A 21,135-nucleotide genomic window follows, 5' to 3' on the forward strand; every position below is an offset into this window, starting at 1 on the left:
AAACAAAATTAAAAACTCTTACACAAATCTGTGAAACAGAAAATATACATGCCCTTTGAAATTCCAATATATGGATGCTTATTCAATTATTTGTACTGGATTTGTATATGCTACTATCACTCCAATGAACTAAACAGAAAATGTGGTTTCAACTATGTATATGCTACTATCACTCCATTGAACTAAACAGAAAATGTGGTTTCAACTATGAACCTGCATTGTAGTCATTAACCCGTTCATTATCTTGTTTAGAATGCATTTTGGTTTGCAAGTGCAAGATTATGAGTCATATTATAATTCATAGATAGCTTATTTCCTGTTTAGAAAGTATTTTTCTTAGGTTACACAAACAAATGTATGTAAGATTGCATTATGCATTGATAAACGTTTGCTGTCAAATATTCTTGATAATCGTGATTATTCCAGTACTAGCTTCTTCTGTACATGAACATATGAACCCTTGCGCTTATACTCAGTATTTCGTAACTTTGAAAACTTCTGTCTCATTATAAAAGCTTTTATTTTATTATATTCTCATGACAGTTTAAGGTTTTGTACATAAAACTACATATCCAAAACTGATACTTACTGAATGTCAACAACCTACTAAGTGCTAAATAATGGGTCAAACTTGAACCATGTTATTGAGGAATTAGAAAAATGATGCTCTGAATCAAGGATCATTGCATATTCCTTTTGTTTATACTTACTTAGCAAGTAGTCTATGTAGAGCTAAATGTGATCATGGTGATAACTGTTATGATGCAGGTCTGAAGTCCAATTTTCCAGGCTATAGAAAAGATTATAATTACATGATATAGTGACCATTACAATGCAAAAGAAACTAAACTTTCGTTTTTTTTTTTGCAGAAAATGTTCGTATACGTAACAGTGATATCTTACCATTGATGTATGGTATGGATAGCAATACTTGTGGGCAAAAATACAAGACTCAGCTTCAGGGGATATGATATAGTGGTAAGATCTGTTTTCTCTATAATAACAAAAGTCTTCATTCTTGAAATATTTCTCATGAACATAGATGATGATTTGGTAAGATCAATCAGCAACATGGGAAGCATTGTCTGTAAAAGTTGTTCTTGGAGCTTATTACTTGTGGCTACTGGCTAGGAAGGCTGCTATGAATAAATTCTATTGCTGTTACTCTGGGATCATTTACACTGGTCATCTGATGTGTTTAACATATGATATGATCACTCCAAATATGAATCAAAATGACATTAGTTCTTTAATGTACTATGCTTCACAGTAGCCTAATAATTGATTGTTTGCTCCAGGTTATAGCTGTATGAAATTTGTGTCCAAATATCTGATACTTAATTTCTAACTCTGTAGTCTGTAATACGTTTTTCTTTGCATGTACCATTGGTTGATAGAACATAATACTATTAAAGCTGTGTTCTTGTTGTTTACTTGTTTGGTTTGTCACATTGTCCTAAGTTTCATAATCGTTCGTGATTAAGTATTTATTTTGTCTCTGCTGTCATCTCTCCCACACTTAATTGAATTAAGTTTGTGTGTGTGTTGGGGGGGGGGGGGGGGGGGTGTTATGGTTAGGACTCTTAGGAGTCTATCCAAATTCTGAATACAATGCTATGTTAGGAAGTGTAAAAATGTTATAGTAATTTGGAAATAGTACACGTGATTATTATTTTCAAATAAAGCGTTTATTACATGCCTACATTACACTTGATTCAGTCCAAAAAAAAAACTACTGGCAAATGCTCTGGTTTGCCATGTATTTCAGAATCAAAACTACTCACAATGAGTATTACCTGTGCCCTGAATACCTATTAGTTCAATTCACCTAAGGGGAGATCAACTGAGGATCAACCCACATGGTTGTTTTGGAGGTATTAAGCAACAGCAGTGAAGTTGAAGTTTGAACAATGAGTCATAATTCCGCTGAGTGGACCACCGAAGCCCAACACTGACTTTCCTAGGTCAAATTTCATTGGTATATCCTGCATTTGGTATAGCCCAATGTTGATATTAGCCCTGTACTCAATCCCACCATTCACAAATGCTAGGCATAACACTCCAGGTTTGGCCTCCACCATAGAGTTCAGGCCAAATATGGACCAAACTGCATCCTGACCCTCTAGCTCGAGGTCGATGCTGGGAACTCCAGGGCCCAACAGAGTTGAAGAGAAATGTTTCGACTCGTAGCACAGCCCGAATGGTGCTATTGGCTTCACCTGTGGCACCTTAGAGAGCTGCTTAGCAAAAAATGAAGTAATGGCCTTGAAAGTGGATCCCTCTAAAATGGTGTAAGGTAATAGGGTGTTGAATGTGGTTCCGCCTCCAGAACCTGTATCGTTTACTGATAGCAGAGTAGTGTTGAGGCCAGGAACTGGCTTTTGGTTGATTTTAATGTTCTTGACATGAATGTAATACTCATCAAATGGGCTAAAAGTTAACGGTGTGTATTTGAGACTCTTTGATACGTCGATTCCTGGAAGGAAACTGTAAGGCCCATCTGACCCAAAGAAAATGACCCCATCACCAGAGGTTGTAGATGGTATGCACATGGTGAAAATGGGCTTAATCCCAAGTCTAGATGTAAGCACGTTTTGGAGCGCGATTGGAGCATGGGCTAGTCCGGCTACACCTTGTACACCTTTAGGTAAGCGCAGTTCAACCAGTGCAGATGGCGCACAGGTGAAGAGGTAGTCAGGTATACGGACCAATGGACCGGGGTTTTTCTCATTGGTTGAACTGAAAGCAATGACATCTTGAGCTAGCTCACCAATAGTACTTTGGTGGGACACTGGATTCTCCAGTAAGTACCCACATGTATTAGTATGACAAAATGGTCTAGCACCTTGGCAATTAGTAAAACAATAGCTAGTATGAGCTGATTTACATTGGGCTGATTTACACTTAGGCTGACTAAAAGTCGTCGAGTTGTAATTGGACTCGCAATTAGCCCATACATGGCGGGTGTTGAGGTCTACAACATAGCTGATTGGGATGAGGGGTGTCCTTCCATAGATGTTCGCTACTAAGAGTTTAGTAGCGGCATCTTGGCGTATCGGTAACACTAGAGCTTTTGGCTTTGGGGATGAAGTAGAAGCTTGGCTAAAAAGGATGTTGGAAGTGAGAGAAGTTAGTGTGAAAAAGAGGAGAGCTAAGTGAGCCATTGGATTTGATTGTTTATGAGTAAGATGAAAGATAAGTGTAGTGAATGAACTCTATATATAATGAACTTTGGTGCGCGTTGAATTTATTTTATATTTCCATCATATTATTCAAAGATAAACTTATATTATAAAAGGTGTGGATTTCATGTCAATTTAGAAGACTATTTTATCTTATTTGTAGTATTATTAAGGCCAGTTATGGGTGGTGAGTGGTTTTGCTTTTGCAAGTGGAAAGTGCTATATGATATTATGATTATTGTAAACGCGTAAGATCCAAAATGTTTGACTTATTATATTATTTGTAACATTGTTTTCTGTTCTATTATACAGATATAGTAATACACTATGATCTGAATTCTGAATTTTATAAAGTATTGTGATCTTGAGTAGCGTAATACACGTGCAGAGGAGGTGGAATATACGGTATTATCACTGTATTCAAAATTGGCAACGTGCATGAAAGAGCTGGAGCATTGCCTCAAGGCATCACCGGATCGGCTTTTCACAGTATTGTCGGAGAGCTCAGATACTCCGTAGTTAGTTTTTGAGTTGGATAACATATTGACATGACTATTTGGGACGCTTTTTTATGAGTACTTTGAGGTGTGTAATATTTTATGTTTTGAGCTATTTAGGAATTCTAAGACTCTACTAGTTAGTTATAAATAACTCTAATTAGGGCATATTCGTTTATTCACTTGTACCGCACTTTGAAAAAATAAATGTCATAATACTTGTTAGTATTTTATTATACTTTAGATGGTATTATCATGATACCAACAACCTTATTTAGGGTCTGTTATGCTTTACTGAACTGAGCTGAATTGATTGGAGGTGAACTGAACTAAACTGAAATGAATTGTTTATGAGAGAAGGAAATTAGGAACTAAACTGAACTAATTGGAGCCGAACTAAATTGAAATTAAGCCGAATAGAACAGGCCCTTAATGATACCAATGAATGCAAAAATATTTTGTTGATATCGATATAATTTGTTAATGGTATTATGTAAAATACCAACGTGTGTTATTAAAGTCATCTATATGGAGATTGCTCGTTTGTTCGTCACCTTCTCACCTGCAAGTTTCCCAGCCGCGGTGGACTGGCTTTTTATGGAAAGCCTTTTGAGTTATGGTTCTCTGATGTGGTCAATGAGTTTAGATTTCTTAAGAATTGGAGGGGTTTGCGTTCTTTTTTGTCTTTTATGGGCTGTTTGGTTAGTTGGCTCGTAATCACTTTATCTTTAGGCACACCTTGTACTCTCCGGCTACGATTTCGATCTTGTAGACGAGTGGCTCTCTTGTGGTGATCAGGCTGGGATGTTCTCTCTTCAGCATTCTTCTCGGCAGGTTCAGGTCTCTTCTGCCGTGCCTCGTCCTGTCGGCTGTCTTCAAGGGGACTCGAGTGCTCATTTACAGGTTTGTCTAGTTTTGGACGGTGCTTGGAATGCTCGGGACAATTCTGCAGGAGCAGGTTGGATTTTCCGCTGAGGTATTAGGAGGCGGTGCTAGAGCTTGTATCGCAATGTCTGCTCTCCCTGAACTTCCAGCTTGTTTATGGGCCTTCAAGTGGCTATGCACAAGGGATTTCTTCGCCTTTTTATTTATACTGATTACGCCGCCATCCTAGTGTCTCTTATTAGCTGTGATTGCTCAGAGGCAATGGCGGAGCTATGAAGGGGCCTGGGTGACACCGGCCCCGCCATTATTTTATTTTTTTTAAATTTTATTAAGTAACAGATGTAAATTTATAGGTTAAATACAATTTTAATGCAATAAAAAACATCAAATTAGCTTTGCAGTAGTGGTAGTGCATTAAATTTGAATTAAATGTCTCAGTGTATTTCTTGTTTATGGTTAACGAGCGATATTGTTTTGGTCTTTCTGATATGTACTTGTTTTTCTTTTGTTTTTCAGTCACTCTTGTTTTAAAAAAAAAAAAATAAATTTTTTTTTAATCCATTTTAAAATTAGGTAGGGTTGATAAAAGTTGGTAGGGAATAGTTTCGGTCATATCAATCCTTTTGTTAATGAGGCAAGCTCAAGCAAAACTCAATGGTATTCGGCTCATAAGCTTGTTGATGATTACTATCGAGTAATGTAGTACTTCCTCCGTTTCTATTTAGTTGACACATTTGATTTAGACACATATATTAAGGAGAGGAGAGAGTGTGAGAGAGAATGAAAAAACAAGTGAGGTACCTTGTAAATGCAAGGTAAAAATTTACCTCAAAAGTAAACGTGTCAACTAAAAAAAACTTCCTAAAAAGAATACGTGTTAACTAAAAAGAAACGGAGGTAGTATAGATCAGAGTAAAGGATTAAGTTGTATGTAAGGCTGGCTAAGAGAGTGCATTCTAGATAGAGAGAAAACTCTTTGCTAATAAAATGGCTTATGTGTTACTGAAAGAAAATTAAAATTGATACTACGTACTTTCTCCGTTCTTTATTACTTGACATGCTTTGACTTTTACACTATTCACCACCACTTCTTTGACCGTCTTTTGTGAATAATATGTAAGGAAAAATATATTCATGTATGATTTTTTTGGATTCGTCTCAATAAGTACTATCATAATATATAACTTTTATAATTTTTACTTTTGGAGAATTTAAGTTATAGTTCGTTAAACTTTTGCATTGGCAATCGTGATACTAAGTAAAAAAGAACAGAGGAAGTATTAACTAAGGGTTTGTTTAGTTTTTTTTTGTTTTTTTTAAAATGAAAAAAAAAATAAAAAAATGAAACAAGAAAAACGTATTTCGTCTTATCTGATGTCAATTTTCTGAATTATCATGATTTAATACGTTTGACAAAATTTTAATTCATTATATGACTTATATCATGATTTTGAAAAAAAAAAAATCACAGCTATATCAAACGAACTGTAAGTTAAATTTTTTCCTTTTGTTTTAGGAACGATTAGGAGAACAAGCACGACCCAATTATTTTTATATTTGTCTAGTTCCCTCTAGGTTTTCTACTTGGGAGGGATTTTTGGTTCCCTCTTGGGTTGGGTTTTTCTAGCCTCCATTGTTAGATTTTTTCTGCTTTTTTAAGGTTTTCCTTCACTCTTTTCATTTTCTATATTTCTCTTTCATCTCTTTTCTTCTGATCTCAATTGTAAATTTTATAGGGGCTTCCACCGGTGTTTTTACTGGTGGTAAGCCCCAAAAAACTTTTTAATTGCTTTCAATAAATGGATCACATCTTTATGATGGTGTTTATTCAATTACGGTTATTTTCTTTGTTTGTTCGTGTGCTAAAGTTTGAAGATTTAGGGTTTCATCGTCTCAAAAAGTATCTAGAAGGCCATATGAGTTTTTTCACCTAAACAATTACTCATCCGTGGATCTCAAGCCGAATTAGTGCTAACTTACAGATTATATTGCTTCGGATGAAGTTTTTTTTTTTTTTTTTTATTAAGGCGATCGTTGATCGAATCTGCGATGTAACTAGTTCTAAGGTTTTTTTTTTTTTTTTTTTTTTTTTGAAGCAAAGTTCTAAGGTGATTTGTAATTGTGTTGGAATTTTAGATTTTCTAGGATTTGTTTGTAAGTGCCGTTTGACTATCTTTCATTGATGAAATCCTTTTTCTTCTCGTAAAAAAAAAAAATCACGACCCAAGTTTAAATGAGGGATACCCAGTCAATTCCCCAGTTAAACAAAATTTGTTTATCTGGGGGTATAATTGTCTTTTCAAGTACCAGTGGAGGGGTATATGTGTCTTTTCGTGTACTAGTTGAGGGGTACATGTGTAATTCCCTCACCAAACAGTAAAAATAAAAAATAAACAGTAATTGAACAACTCACTAAAAGTACTGAATAAATAACCCTGCTTTTTCAATATATTTACAAAAATGTCATCAGATTAACAAAAAATCGTTTAAATTAAGGCCTTGAATGGCAAATGGATCTTTGTCAAGATTTTGGTTGGATGTTGGCTGTTTAATCAACCAAATTACATTTTGGTAAACGGTTTTTTAGGCATTTAGCCAATTATTTGTTTACTCCATATTTTATCGTCTATATACTCTATACCATTATCCAAAATCGTTTGTCATACTTCCTTTGTTCTTATTCTATTGCAATAATTGAGTTTGTACACTATCAACACGCATCAGTTTGATCATTTAATACTTTGTGATTATTACATAAAGATTATAATCCATAGTAATTTGAATATTAGATTCATGCTCATATATACTTTTAAAAAATCAATTGTTTATAACTATTTTTTTACCAGTCTGTTTACAACTAATGTTTCTAAATACGTAGTAAAACACTTTTGTTCGTTCCTTTTTATTCTATCTTACTACACTTAGTATTTTTTTTCTCCTATTGAAATTCACCACATCAATTTTTTCTGTTTAATTGCCTAATACTTGTGAAAATACAAAATGTTAAGAACAAATAGGGAATAGTGGAGGCAAGGAAAAATTCCTGATCAAGGGTTAATAGGAACACAAACTCAATCTCATGAAACATTGTACGTGCGGGAACAAATTTGGTACTTTATCAGGCTGATAAAGATACTACGTATTGTTGTTTAATTTTTTAGCTTACCAAAATTATAACATAAGAAAACACAAACATAATCTCTAATGTTGCATACACGAAAGAAGTATGCTATACCTTAAACAAACTAACGGGCATTAAGTATGGAATTATAGTATTCAAGAAAAGATTACAATTTTGTTTGTAGTGTCATTTTAATCACTCTCTTTATCTTCTTCTAATCCCCGATCTTCTTGACTTTGATACGCTACTCTATTGTCATGTCTCATGTGAAAGGAACAACTCAACTAAAAACTCTAATGTTGCAAACACGAACGAAATATATATGTTATATTTTTTTTGTTTTTTGTTTTTTTTTTTTTAAGGGCATTTAGTATGGAATATGGAGTAATAGTATTCATGAAAATATTATAATTTTGTTTGTAGTATAATTTTAATCACTCTCTTTATCTTCTTCTAATCCTTGATTTAAGCTTATGGTTTAAGCATGTGATCGATTTATATGATGAGATTTGAACTCATGACCTTTGTGTCACGTTTGATAGATTATGTAAATATATTATTCACCTAATCTATCAACGTTGGCACTGATACCATGTTAAAGGGGCCAACTCAGGTTAAAACTTTAGTTGATGGTTGAAGCTTACTATCAATTTATATGCTCTAGCTATCATCAACATCATATATATTATATACACTCATTGTCCGATAACCACTACAATTGGCATAAATACCATGGCAACCCACTTCCGCGGCTCTGTCCCAAGTGGACTAAACCACCCAATCATCTCTTTATATGATATTTTCTACAAAGTATATGTCTCATGAATTAGCAGGGTACATGCTACTTTATTAAAGTTTATGATTGTATGAGTAGCCGGATAAAAAAAAAAAAAATAAAAAAAATAAAAAAAATAAAAAAAAATACACTTATGGGGTGTTTGGTATAAACATTATTAATGTAAACAAAAAGATTCAAATAAATAAAGAAAAGAGTAATAATAAACGTTACCTTTATTATATGTTTGATATTTTAGTGAAATGGAAACAATTTGGGTAGATTGTGATTAAGGACACGTATTTTGTTTCCACTAGTTTGTCAAGGGGGATTTTGTTACCCTTAGGAAACGGTATTTGTTACTTTTAACCCATACCAGGCCAAACAACTAGAAATGGAAATACTTAATTAAATCCATTTCCTACATCTAAAATTACTATACCAAACACCCATAGACTTTTTGTTCATTGTTATCCCGATTCCCGAATAATTCAAGGATAATATTATGGAGTGACATTCTTTATTATGGATGATTGACTAGAATCTGTAACAAACACGTTAATGAGGTTCTCCGCCACTACGTTTTATACAAACACATAAATTTCTCTCTTAAAAGGAAAAAAAAAAAAAAATACCAACATAAAATAAAAATGAGCAAGTTGATACAGAGTATATGTCAGTATTTGTAATCCTTTTAGACTACAAATGAAAATTATAAAATCCCACATTGGTTATTTTATTTCATATAAGATACTTCCTCCGTTTTCTTTTACTTGCAACACATCTTTTAGGCACGCAGTTTTAGGAGATAATTAGTGAGGGTAAACGAGCGATTTTATCAATATAATTTTTATACGAAGATTAGAATAGGGTTAAGTATCATTTGTAAAAATTATAATGAATAATTTATTCGTTTACATTATATAAACCCGACCTCAAAACATATGCCACAAGGCTGTGTTGCAAGTAAAAAGAAACGGAGGAAGTATAACTTAAAGTTTTAACTCTTAGCATATCATTTTGAATAAAAATTGCTCCTAAATAATTTGAAAAAGACAAAAGCTAACGAATATCTGTGGGCGTTAGATAAAATAATTAAAAAATATATTAATTTAAAATAAACATTAATTACATCGATCAGCGTGTGATTTGATTTGACATGTATTTTCAAATTAATTCCATATACTCCATATTCCGGAAAATAAGGTAAATTGATAAGGTGTAAAATATTCTAAATAAGTGTGACATATAGTAATAAGCACGTGGTTGAATTCTTCAAATTATAGCAGACTAGCTGTAAGTAATAAATGAATTGGTCGTTAGACGTTGAAGCGGTTTCAATTGAAAAAAAAATAATTAAGTGCATTTTACTTTTTTTTTTTTTTTTTGAAAGAAGTGCATTTTACTTCATCGTACATTATTTGAAGTGGTCTTTGCATAGAACTTATTGGAGTTCTATATAAGAAAGATTATGTTACTCAACAATAGCACAAATCTCACAAAATATTTCTCAACTATACATTGATATTACAATATGGATGTGTTGAGTTATATTATGTGTACACTACCAATATTTCCAATTATAATCTTTTTATTTATTTCATTTGCAAAAACCAAATCATATGATAAAAAATTACCTCCCGGACCTTCTCCTTTACCTATAGTTGGAAACCTCTTGCACTTGTTACCCAACACCACAAAACCTCACAAGTACTTCACGGAGCTTGCTAAGACTCATGGCCCCCTAATGAGTCTTAAGCTCGGCTCCATTACCGCCTTTGTCGTCTCAAACACAACACTTGCCCAACAAGTCTTACTAAAAAACCATGATGTTTTCTCCACCCTATATGACCTTGATGCTATCCAAGCTCATGATCATGAAAAATTCTCTATTGGACCGTTACCGGCCTCTTCACCTAAGTGGAAGGTCCTTAGGAAAATTTACAACACCCGGCTATTGAGTGACAAGATGCTTGAACAAATGCAAAACCATAGATACCGCGAATTAGAGAAGTTGCTATGTTATGTGAAAGAATGTTCTCAAGCCAACATCTTTGTTGATGTTGGACAAACGGTTTATGATGTTTCTTTCAATATGGTAGCTAGCACTATTTTCTCTATGGATTCGGATAGCGATTCGAGGATAAAAGAGATTAAGGGATTGATGGATTGCATTATAAAAGTGATAGGGAGTCCTAACATAGTTGATTGTTACCCTTTTCTTAAGAGATTTGATCCACAACGTATTAGACATAGGTTAACAAATTATTGTGTTAAATTGTTTAAGTTATTTGATGAAATTGTAGACATGAGATTGAAGTCTAGGAAAGACCAAGTGCAACGTTTAGGATTGTACAATGATCTATTGGATGTGATCTTTGATGTTATGGAAGAACAAAGGGACAACATCAGCCAAGATCAGCTCCACCATCTACTTTTGGTAAGTGATGAACATTATTCCCTCAAATGACTGTCCATTATTTAATATTTGCACTATTTTCAAAGCATACTTTTGGTATAGTGATTGTATATTTATAATTTCATTTTTTTTATGGAACAATTTGCACAATTTGACCATAACATTATTTTTGATGTTCAAAATGTTAGGATCTCCTTGGTGCTGGAATGGACACAACTTCAAAAACAATGGAGTGGGCAATGGCAGAGTTACTTCGCAACCCTATCATTCTACGGAAGTTACAAGAAGAAATAGATGGGGTGCAGGTGATGGGAAAAGACAATTCAACAACCATCCTAGAATCACACATCTCTAAACTCCCATACCTACAAGCAATTGTCAAGGAAACTCTAAGACTTCATCCATCGGCTCCATTATTACTCCCTCGTAAAGTGGAAAAAGACGTAGAAATTGATGGCTTTCAACTCTCTAAGGGTGCAATGCTTATAATTAATGCATGGGCTATTGGGCGCGACCCAAAAACTTGGTTTGACCCGGATTCGTTCATTCCCGATAGGTTCTTGGGATCGGAGGTTAGTATGCAAAGCCAATTTAACAAGCTATTTACATTTGGTGGAGGAAAGAAGATTTGCCCTGGGATATCGTTGGCCACAAATATGATTTCATTGGTTTTAGGTAACTTAATTAAATCATATGATTGGAAACTTGACGACGTTGGGGAGCTCAAACAAGTTTTGGACATGGATGATTATTATGGAATTACCATTAAAAAGGCTAAGTCACTACGTGCTATTCCCATTAAGCGTTCTTCATAAGTCATGACATGTAGGATATAGTTACGTGGTAATGTGGTATAAGCTTTTTATTGCATGGATAATAAAACTTGTATATTAGACACAAGCATATTTTTTTTTTCTTCTGCAAAATACATTTTTGAGGTTTGTAAAATTGAATACAAGTAGAACAATAAATGGCGTAGAATAGAAATTACTCGTACAATAGAAATTTTTTTACACTTAATTAATAATGCTCACCATTTTTTTTTTCAATTTACTTTATAAACCACATAGCTTTGTGATAAAAGAGGGAAAGGTAATAACAATCATAACATAAATTCAACTGAGACCTACGAAAACTATAGACGGTTTTTAATAACCTCTTCCGTTTTATTATAATTGCAACATTAAAGTCTGCACGAACTTTTAAGAAAATAATAGAATGGAGACAAAAGATATTTTTTATTTTATTTACAATACTAATACTCCGGTTTTTGTTAATCGCAACAAACATAGATATTTGTGAACTCCTAGGCAAAAGAACTTAAGTGTAGTGAGTGAAAAATAAGAGCATATACTTATGTATCAATCAAACCAAAAAAAAAAAAAATCAATTAAAATTAAACACATAACCCTCCACCACTAGCACCACCCATCACAACGAAACCACCAACCACCACCACCTAGCAGCATGAAAACCACCAACCGATAAAATCCAGCATCAACCACCGACACAACCCAGCACCAACCGACCGACAACACCCAACACCACCAACACAACCCAGCAACAACCACCGACACAACCCAACAACAATCCACGATTTGAACCACTCACCACCACCGACACAACCCAAGATCTGAACCACCAAGCAACAACACACGATCTGAATCACACACAATCTTAACCAACCACAATATGTAACCTACCCAGTAACGACGATCTGAAACCACATCGACGAGCGACAAACTAAAACCACACCGACGAGCGACGATCTGAAACCAGCAACGACGATCTAAAATCACCCACGATCGACGATCTGAAACCACACTTATAATATGAAACCCAAGATCCGAAACCACCCAACATTGACGAACCCGCCGTTCTTAACCCACGAAGCCACTATGAGTATGGGCCAATGGGGTTCACTACTAAAAAACAGCCCATTTTTGACGAAAAAATTCCATCGGAAAACACCCTGAAATCCGTCGAAAAACCCGTTTCCGACGAGACGGGTTGTCGGAAAAGCTTTGGTAGGAAAAACGGTCGGTCGGAAATTCCGTCGGAAACACTTTTTCGACGAAATTCATTCGTCGGAAGTGATTTTCTGGCACCGAAAAAATCCGTCGAAAATTTTCGACGGACACAAACCGTCAGAAATTTGCGAGGGAAATTCCGTCGGAAAATAATTAAAAAAAAAAAAAAAGCCTCCCACCACCCCCACCACCAGCCCACTAACCCGTATCACCAACCCACACCACCGGCTACTAGCCCGTATCACTAGCCCCCTAACCCGTATCACCAGCCCCCCCTAACCCGTTCCACCACCCACAATTACCAAAACCTCTACCCACCTAACCCTAACCCACATAAATAAGCCCAGATCTACCACCCCACCTAAGCAAACCACCCCACCACCCACCTAAAACCACGACCGCCATCGCCGAAACAAACCATCACAACCCAAAAATTAACAAAAAAAAAAAAAAAAAAAAAACAAGGAAAAAAAATCCCAAAACCAATACCCAAACTCCAACAACCACCACAACCACATATGTTCAATCTACTAAACTAGAAACCCGAAAATAAATAAAAAAAAATGAAAATTGAAAAAAAAAAAATCTGAACAAAAAAATTGAAAACAAATGATAAAAAAAATTTGTAGATCTACTACACTTACCACAACAGTACAATTCGACTACAATCAACCAAATTTAGTCTTGAATTTGGTTATATAAGGCCAAATTCGACCATGAAAACGCTAGATCTCGTTTCCATGGTCGAACTTGACCTTAAAACCATAAATTAGATATATATATATAAAAAAAAAAAGGGGAAATTCTACATGGTGGCCTTCAGGTTTTAATTTTTCTACGTGGAAGACACACTTTTTTCCAATTCTCTCAAGTAATATCCAAGTTTTGAAAAATCACGTATAGTGTCCTTTTTTGGGCTTTATGGCTAACCTTTTGATTTTTTGGTTAACCACAATTAATATTTTTTAAAAAAAAAAATCAAATTCTTCAAAAAAAAAAAAAAAAAAAAAATCACAGCCCCCAACCTAGCTACGACCACCATCCTGGAAGGCGGCAACCTTCATCATTCAGACAACCCAGCCCTCCCTCACCATTCGCCGCCACCCAGACAACCTTCACCATTTCGACAACCCAGCCCGTCCGCCTATCCACTAAACCCACCACCTGAACCCCCCCCCCCCAAATATCCAACCTGAAACCTGAATAAACCCACCCCGCCACGTTAAACCCCAAACACGGACCTTTCCTACCCTCGAAACCTTGGGCGTCGGAGTTTCAAGGGCGGGGGAGGGCCTGATTCGGGGTTTAAAGTGGTGGGAGAGGGTTTTAAAGGGGTTTCAGGTTGGGTATTTGGGGTTCAGGTGGTTCCGTGGTGGGTTCAGTGGGTAGGGGGATGGGGCCGCCGGCACCTGCGCGGTAAAAAGGGATTCTGGGCGCCGACGGATGGGGGTTGGGGTTGTGGATGGTGGACGTGGTAGTGGGAGGGTGGACGTGGTGGTGGGGAGGGTGGTTGTGGGTTTGGGATTTTTTTTTTAAATTTCCTTTTTCATTTTATTTTATTATTTTAAAATATAATTTAATTAATTTTTAAACCAAAAAAACCTTAGATTAACCATTTTAATTATAAAAGTTAGCCATAAACTAAAAAAAGGACACTATACATAATTTTGCAAAACCATAGTGCCACTTGAGGGAGTTGGAATTAAAAAAGTGTATCTTCCACGTAGAAAAATTGAAACCTGGAGGCCACCATGTAGAATTTCCCAAAAAAAATTCCGAGAGCTTGGTTGGAAAATAACTCGGGGATGCTTTGTGGGCTAGCTTGGCCGAAAATCAACAGAATAGAGGGAGTAGCGAGAAAAGAGAGAGAGTAGCGAGAGAGGAGATATAAAGAGAGAGGGAGTGCGACGATGTAAGGGAAAGGGAAAAAAAGAAAGGGAAACTGAAATGAGGGTGTTGCTTTAAGGTTAGCTATTTATACGTCATTTTCTTTTTTAAAAATATATATAGTCAAATGCCTTTTCGTCGGAAATTAAATATTTTCCAACGGATTTAAATCCGTAGGAAATTTTCGACATAATTTTCCGTCGGAATATACTTTAATTTGCTACGAAATTCCGTCGGAACTGTTTGATGAAATCTGTCGGAAAATTCTGACAGAATAAAATTCGGTCGAAAATTTCCGACAGGTTTATTTCATCGGAAATTTTGCGATTTGCGACGGATTTTTGTGTCCGTCGGAACACTTCCGTCGGAAATCGGCCTATTTTTTGTAGTGGTTGGGAGAGGAAAATAATGAGGATGAGGGTACAACTAATTAAGCTTGGGGGTTTAATCTAATGAAATCAGATTTGTAATTTAATAAGGTTGTTTTTTTTTTTTTAAAAAAAAAGTAAAGGTATATTGGTCATTTACCACCCAAAAACTTACTAAAAAAAGAAAGAAACAAAATTGTTGCAAGTAATGTGAACCATCCATTTTTGATAATTGTTACAAGTAACAAGAACTGAAGGCAGTATAAAGTACTTGGCGTGATGCATTGCCAACTCTAGCAGCAAGTTATTAAGTTTGATTGACAACAAATTATTCATATTATTAATTTGTTGATAATTATAGCAATAATTTGTTGATAATAATAGTAATAAAATGATTTATTTTGGTTGCTAACCGATTCGGATATAACTTGATACTCCTTACTATAATATGTTATCTTTAATAAAATTGTTTTTTCTACAAGTGGCCATGTTGTATTACTTCATTACTTGTATATCTCACGAGTCACAACCGTGATTGTTAATTTGTCAGTACGTTATCTAGGAAATAGTAGAGACCATAACTTTGTATATCTCATATTTTCAGAGAAGATTAATGCTGCCATGCTTGCCAAGTTACCCATAACTTATTATTAATGTAAAATTGCATGCCCGCTTTTTCTAGATTTATTTCTTATGTTTCCATTAAGTTTGCCTGATTATTAGGAGTATAATACGTCTTTTTAGGGGAAAGGAAATTAACTTGACCACAGATCTCAATCCTCATGTACTATTATTTTGATCTAGTATTTTACGACCTAGATAATACAATAAGAGCGAAAGGGGTTGTGTGCTCATGTATGTAATATCAAGTGTTTGTTATATATCAATATTAGCTTTATATTTGATTTTTTTCCGTTTATTTCTTCTACAGTATCATTTTCCTTAACCAACGTCAATATCTTAAGGGCAACATACATAGGAAAAATAATAATAATAATAATAATAATAATAATAATAATAATAATAATAATAATAAGTCAATACTTAGAAGTTAGGACCCATCTTCAAACCCACTAATGGATTAGGGTAAAATTAAGTCTTACTGTCTTATATAAAGTGCATTATAAATTCTTAGTATTTGATCGAGTAAGATGTATCATTACTAAGAGACCCAATCTTTAATTTGTTTTGTAATAATACCCTAACGAGCCTCTATATACTTCTATAAATCAACTGCAAAAAATAAGGTACAACTCAAATGAAATAGCTAAATAATGCATGGTTGTTTTTCTTTACAAGAAAAGATTATTAAGCTGACTATTTTAAAAAGATCATAATGTACAATGATACCATGCCATACAAGTCTCAAAACCTACCCCAATCTTATAAGTCATAATCATTTATAGGATGGGGCATACAAACTACCAAAAAAAATAATAGGATAAACTTAAAGTGTAAGAAACTCATTATTTAAGCACGTTTAGGATCTTATGTATTATTGGAGGCTATTACTATTATTGCTATTGCTTTGACCTCTATATAAGAGAGATCAAGTCAATCAACAATGGCACATCTATCAATACTCTCCTCACAAAACCAACTCACATATACTCAAAATACACATCATAACATGGATTATTTGTTGAGCTATATTAAGTGGGCACTACCATTATTTCCAATCATAATCTTTTTCTTAATTTCATTTACAAAAACCAAATCATATGATAAAAATTTACCTCCCGGACCTACATCCTTACCCATCTTTGGAAACCTCTTGAATATGTTACCTTACATAACCAAACCTCACAAGTACTTTGCCGAGCTTGCTAAGACTCATGGCCCTATCATGAGCCTTCAAATAGGCTCCATCACTACCATTGTCGTTTCGAGTTCCATGCTTGCCAAACAAGTCCTCCTAAAAAACCATGACATTTTCTCCACCCTCTATGGCCTTGATGCTTTTCGAGCTCACGATCATGATAAGTTCTCCATTGGCTCATTATCGGCCTCTTCACCCTTGTGGAAGGTCCTTAGAAAAATATTCAATACTCGGCTATTGAGTAACAAGTTGATCGAATCAATGCAAACTCATAGGCACCGGAAGTTGGAGGACTTGTTATGTTATGTGAAAGAATGCTCGCAATCTAACATCTCACTTGATGTTGGACAAGCGGTTTATGATACTTCTTTTGATATGGTATCTAGCACTGTCTTCTCCATGGATTCGAGTAATGATGCAAGAATAAAAGAGGTTAAAGCTTTGATGGATTGTATCATAAAAGATATAGGAAGACCTAACATAGTTGATTGTTATCCTTTTCTCAAAATGATTGATCCACAACGTATAAGACATCGTTTAACAAGTTATTGTGTCAAATTGTTTAAGTTATTTGATGAAATTATAGATATGAGATTGAAGTCTAGGAAAGAGCAAGTGCACGGTTCGGAGTCATTGAACAATGATTTGTTGGACGTGATGTTAGATGTTACGGAAGAACAAAGTCACGAAATCAACCGAGATCACCTCAACCATATGCTATTAGTAAGTATATATATATACTACTTTGTCTCTCTCAAGATTACTTTGTTTTATGTAAAATAATGACATATATAATAATACTGAAGCATAATATGTTTTTTTTATGTTCATATGATAGGATTACCTTGGACCAGGAATGGATACAACTTCGAAAACAATGGAGTGGACAATGGCGGAGTTACTTCAAAATCCTATCATTCTATGCAAGTTGCAAGAAGAATTAGATAAAGTGATGGAAAAATACAATACGAAAATAATCTTGGATTCTCACTTCTCCGAACTTCCATACCTACAAGCAATAGTTAAAGAAGCACTAAGACTTCATCCAACAGCTCCATTATTACTCCCACGTAGAGTAGTGAAAGACGTAGAAATTGATGGCTTTCAACTCCCTAAGGGTGCAATGCTTATGGTTAACGCATGGTCTATTGGGCGCGACCCACAAATTTGGACCAACCCGGATTCATTTATTCCAGAGAGATTCTTAGGGTCGGAAAATGATGTAACGAGCCAATTTAATCAATTGTTTACATTTGGTGCGGGAAAGAAGATTTGCCCTGGGATGAACTTGGCCATACGTATGATTTCATTGATGTTGGGTAACTTGATTAGTTCATTTAATTGGAAACTTGAAGAAATTGGGGACATTCAACAAGTTTTGGACTTGGATGACATATATGGCATCACCATAAAGAAGGCCAAGTCGTTACGTGCATTTCCCATTAATCGTTTGCATTGAATTAAATTTTGCGAGCTCGTAAAGAGTATCACAATTTATAGTCAACCTATGTTGCTTGTACTAAAATATATTACGGCAAACAATTAGATAAATTCACAAAACTTTGAAATTGTCGTATATGATGTAAAGGGAATATTCAAATACAATTATAATATGTATTTTTCATTAATTTTGTTTATTATCTTTCTTTTGTCTATTATGATCAGCCACTATGAAGTATTGTAACCACTTTTTGAGATATCATCATTAATAGAATGTAAATACTACCTCCGTTAACAGTTATCTGTAACATTTACCCAAAAAGGGTGCTAACAATTATGTGCAACAAACTTATTTCTTTCTTATTTTAGTAACTTTTTTTTGTTAAATTGACCAAAATACCCTCACTTAAAAATTATTAACACATAATACTTCACATAATTACAAAACATTATAACCTTAATCTAAATTAATTATCTAACCCTTCCCACTCTAATAATCAGATTAATCATCTCCCATTATCTTTCTCTCTCCTCTTCATCTCTCAATTCATCTTCTTCATCTCTCATCTCTCTTCAAATTCCAATCCAACCTTCTAGTGGGTTTTAGATCTAGTAATTTGTGGGTGGTTTGCTTGATTCGTGGTTGGAATTGGTGGCTTTTGGGTGGATTTGCAGATTTGTGGAGGTGGTTCGTGGTTGGGTATTGGTTTCGTGGGTGGGTAATTGATTCATGGTGATTTTCGGTGGTTTTTAGTTCAATAATCATGATTTAAAAGTTTTGCCTAGGAGTCCGCGCATAGCCCCTTTGTTGCAGATAACTGTTAACGGAGGAAGTATATTTCTTGGTCTCAACTATTAACCATTAGCTTAAGAATTAAGGTTTTGGTTGAATTGATCCTTCAATTTGGTATTAGAGCTAATGTACTCTATCAATCATTAATTATTTTCATATTATTTATTTCATCAAATGGTTGTAAAACCATCATCTATTTTCTATTAATTAGTCCATAGTCCATTTGGTGGAGCTTGATCGCTCAAGCTTCTTCCAATAATATCTACCGTAGTCTCTTCATATTTGGTTTGTAATTTGCTTAATAGTTGTCATTATTATCGTTAACGATAGGGTATCATGGATATATCGCCTTAATCTCCAAAATTTCGGTCCCTTTATTCACATAACATTAATTTGAGCACGGAAGGGTTATTTTGACACTGGATCCTTCCCGAACAACTTCCTCTTTACAATGTAACACAAATTTTTATGCAGGACTAGTCACATTGTGTGGCCAGGATTACCCGAATCACTCGGCCATTTTAGGGGTTCGGTCATAGATTAATTGAGGGATTTGGCTAGAGGTTACTCTAGGGATTAATCGATCCGAGGAGTAGATAAGTAATTATATTGAATTATGATAAACGGACACTGGCCTCACCGGTCACAATTGTCCACTTTATACGACAAGGAGGTTCCTCCTCAAAACCATATGACAATGAGAGGAGTAGCCCCTTAGCCTTATAAAGTGGACACAACTTTCTATACTTTTCAATGTAGGATACATATCCCATACAAACTCTTACTTATACACTCAATTAATGTGGGACAACACACCACTCACATGTGGATTTTCTCATGGGCTCAAACACACACACAGATATATATATATATATATATATATATATATATATATATATATATATATATATATATATATATATATATATATATATATATATATATAGTGAAGCCTGGTTGGCATTCCCCTAAAAAAAAAGCCTGGTTGACATTGATTTTTTTAATCTAATTGCATTATTAGGTTTTTATAAACTATCTCTACTAAATTATTCTCAAATCTGATAATCTTTCACTTGTCAACCGTTTATCAAAGGCTGATATTCACCTTACGGAACTCGACTCAATCTTGGAGGATGCTCTCTCTATCGCTTCTTGCTTTGATTTTGTACTTTGGTCTCATGTTAAAAGGATGGCAATTTTGTTGCTCATCACCTTGCTAGAGTAGTTCCTTTCGGTGTTGAACAAGTTTGGGTAAATCATTATCCTTGTGAGATTTCCCCTTATGTTTTGATGGACACGTTATCCTTGAAGTAATAAAGCTCGCCTTTGCTTGCCGTCAAAAAAAAAAAAAAAACTATCTCTACTACATAAGGACGGTGAAGTAGCTGCGTACGTAATTACTAATGTAATGCGTAAGATCCGAAATGATTGACCATATCTAATATTCTATTAACATGGTTTTCAGTACTCCTATACTATAGTAATATACTATGATCTGAATTCTGACAAGTATCAAGTATTGTGATCTTGAGTAGCATAATAAACGTGCAGAAGAGATGGAGTACGTATACGGTGTTTATTCTTACTTTGTTAGATACATAAAATAAAGCATAAATCTCAAACCTATAATTTTAATTATTTTTATTTATTTATTTTTTTTTTTAAAAATCAAAACGGCTTGATTAATAAATAAAACGAGTCTGTCACCAACAAAAAAAAAAACTTTAGTTGACGACCTAACGCATTATTCAAGGGAATCAAGGCAGCCTTTGTATGTACGAGTTGTTGATACTTTATACCTCTATATAAGAAAAGATTATACCCTTCCACAATGACACATCGATAAATGAAATACAAGCCTAATTAACCCTCCTTACAAATCCCCCCTCACAATCTAAACAATACATCAATATAGCATT

General features: G+C 34.6%; 2 protein-coding genes and 1 pseudogene across 2 annotated transcripts; 2 read left to right on the forward strand and 1 right to left on the reverse strand.

Annotated features, from left to right (window-relative positions):
* Window positions 1-1,635: 1,635 nt before the first annotated feature.
* On the reverse strand, window positions 1,636-3,176 carry LOC145578434 (gamma conglutin 1 pseudogene; annotated as a pseudogene).
* A 6,799-nt stretch (window positions 3,177-9,975) lies between these two features.
* On the forward strand, window positions 9,976-11,899 carry LOC145578443 (geraniol 8-hydroxylase-like). Its single transcript, XM_081635761.1, has 2 exons — window positions 9,976-10,900; window positions 11,068-11,899. Exons 1-2 carry the CDS (start codon window positions 9,995-9,997, stop codon window positions 11,692-11,694), a joined length of 1,533 nt encoding a protein of 510 aa, XP_081491887.1. The 5' UTR covers window positions 9,976-9,994; the 3' UTR covers window positions 11,695-11,899.
* Window positions 11,900-16,794: 4,895 nt separating this feature from the next.
* Window positions 16,795-18,461, forward strand: LOC145578454 (geraniol 8-hydroxylase-like). Its single transcript, XM_081635768.1, has 2 exons — window positions 16,795-17,706; window positions 17,822-18,461. Exons 1-2 carry the CDS (start codon window positions 16,795-16,797, stop codon window positions 18,440-18,442), a joined length of 1,533 nt encoding a protein of 510 aa, XP_081491894.1. The 3' UTR covers window positions 18,443-18,461.
* Window positions 18,462-21,135: the final 2,674 nt, after the last annotated feature.

Source organism: Chenopodium album, chromosome 2, assembly GCF_948465745.1.
Source record: "Chenopodium album chromosome 2, dcCheAlbu1.1, whole genome shotgun sequence".
Classification (NCBI taxonomy): domain Eukaryota; kingdom Viridiplantae; phylum Streptophyta; class Magnoliopsida; order Caryophyllales; family Amaranthaceae; genus Chenopodium; species Chenopodium album.

Bases quoted from the DNA above. Each gene is read 5' to 3' on its own strand.
- LOC145578443 (XM_081635761.1), top strand. From the start codon at position 9,995: ATGGATGTGTTGAGTTATATTATGTGTACACTACCAATATTTCCAATT. The intron at 10,901-11,067 runs GTAAGTGATGAA...TCAAAATGTTAG, and splicing joins AGCTCCACCATCTACTTTTG to GATCTCCTTGGTGCTGGAAT.
- LOC145578454 (XM_081635768.1), top strand. From the start codon at position 16,795: ATGGATTATTTGTTGAGCTATATTAAGTGGGCACTACCATTATTTCCA. The intron at 17,707-17,821 runs GTAAGTATATAT...TTCATATGATAG, and splicing joins ACCTCAACCATATGCTATTA to GATTACCTTGGACCAGGAAT.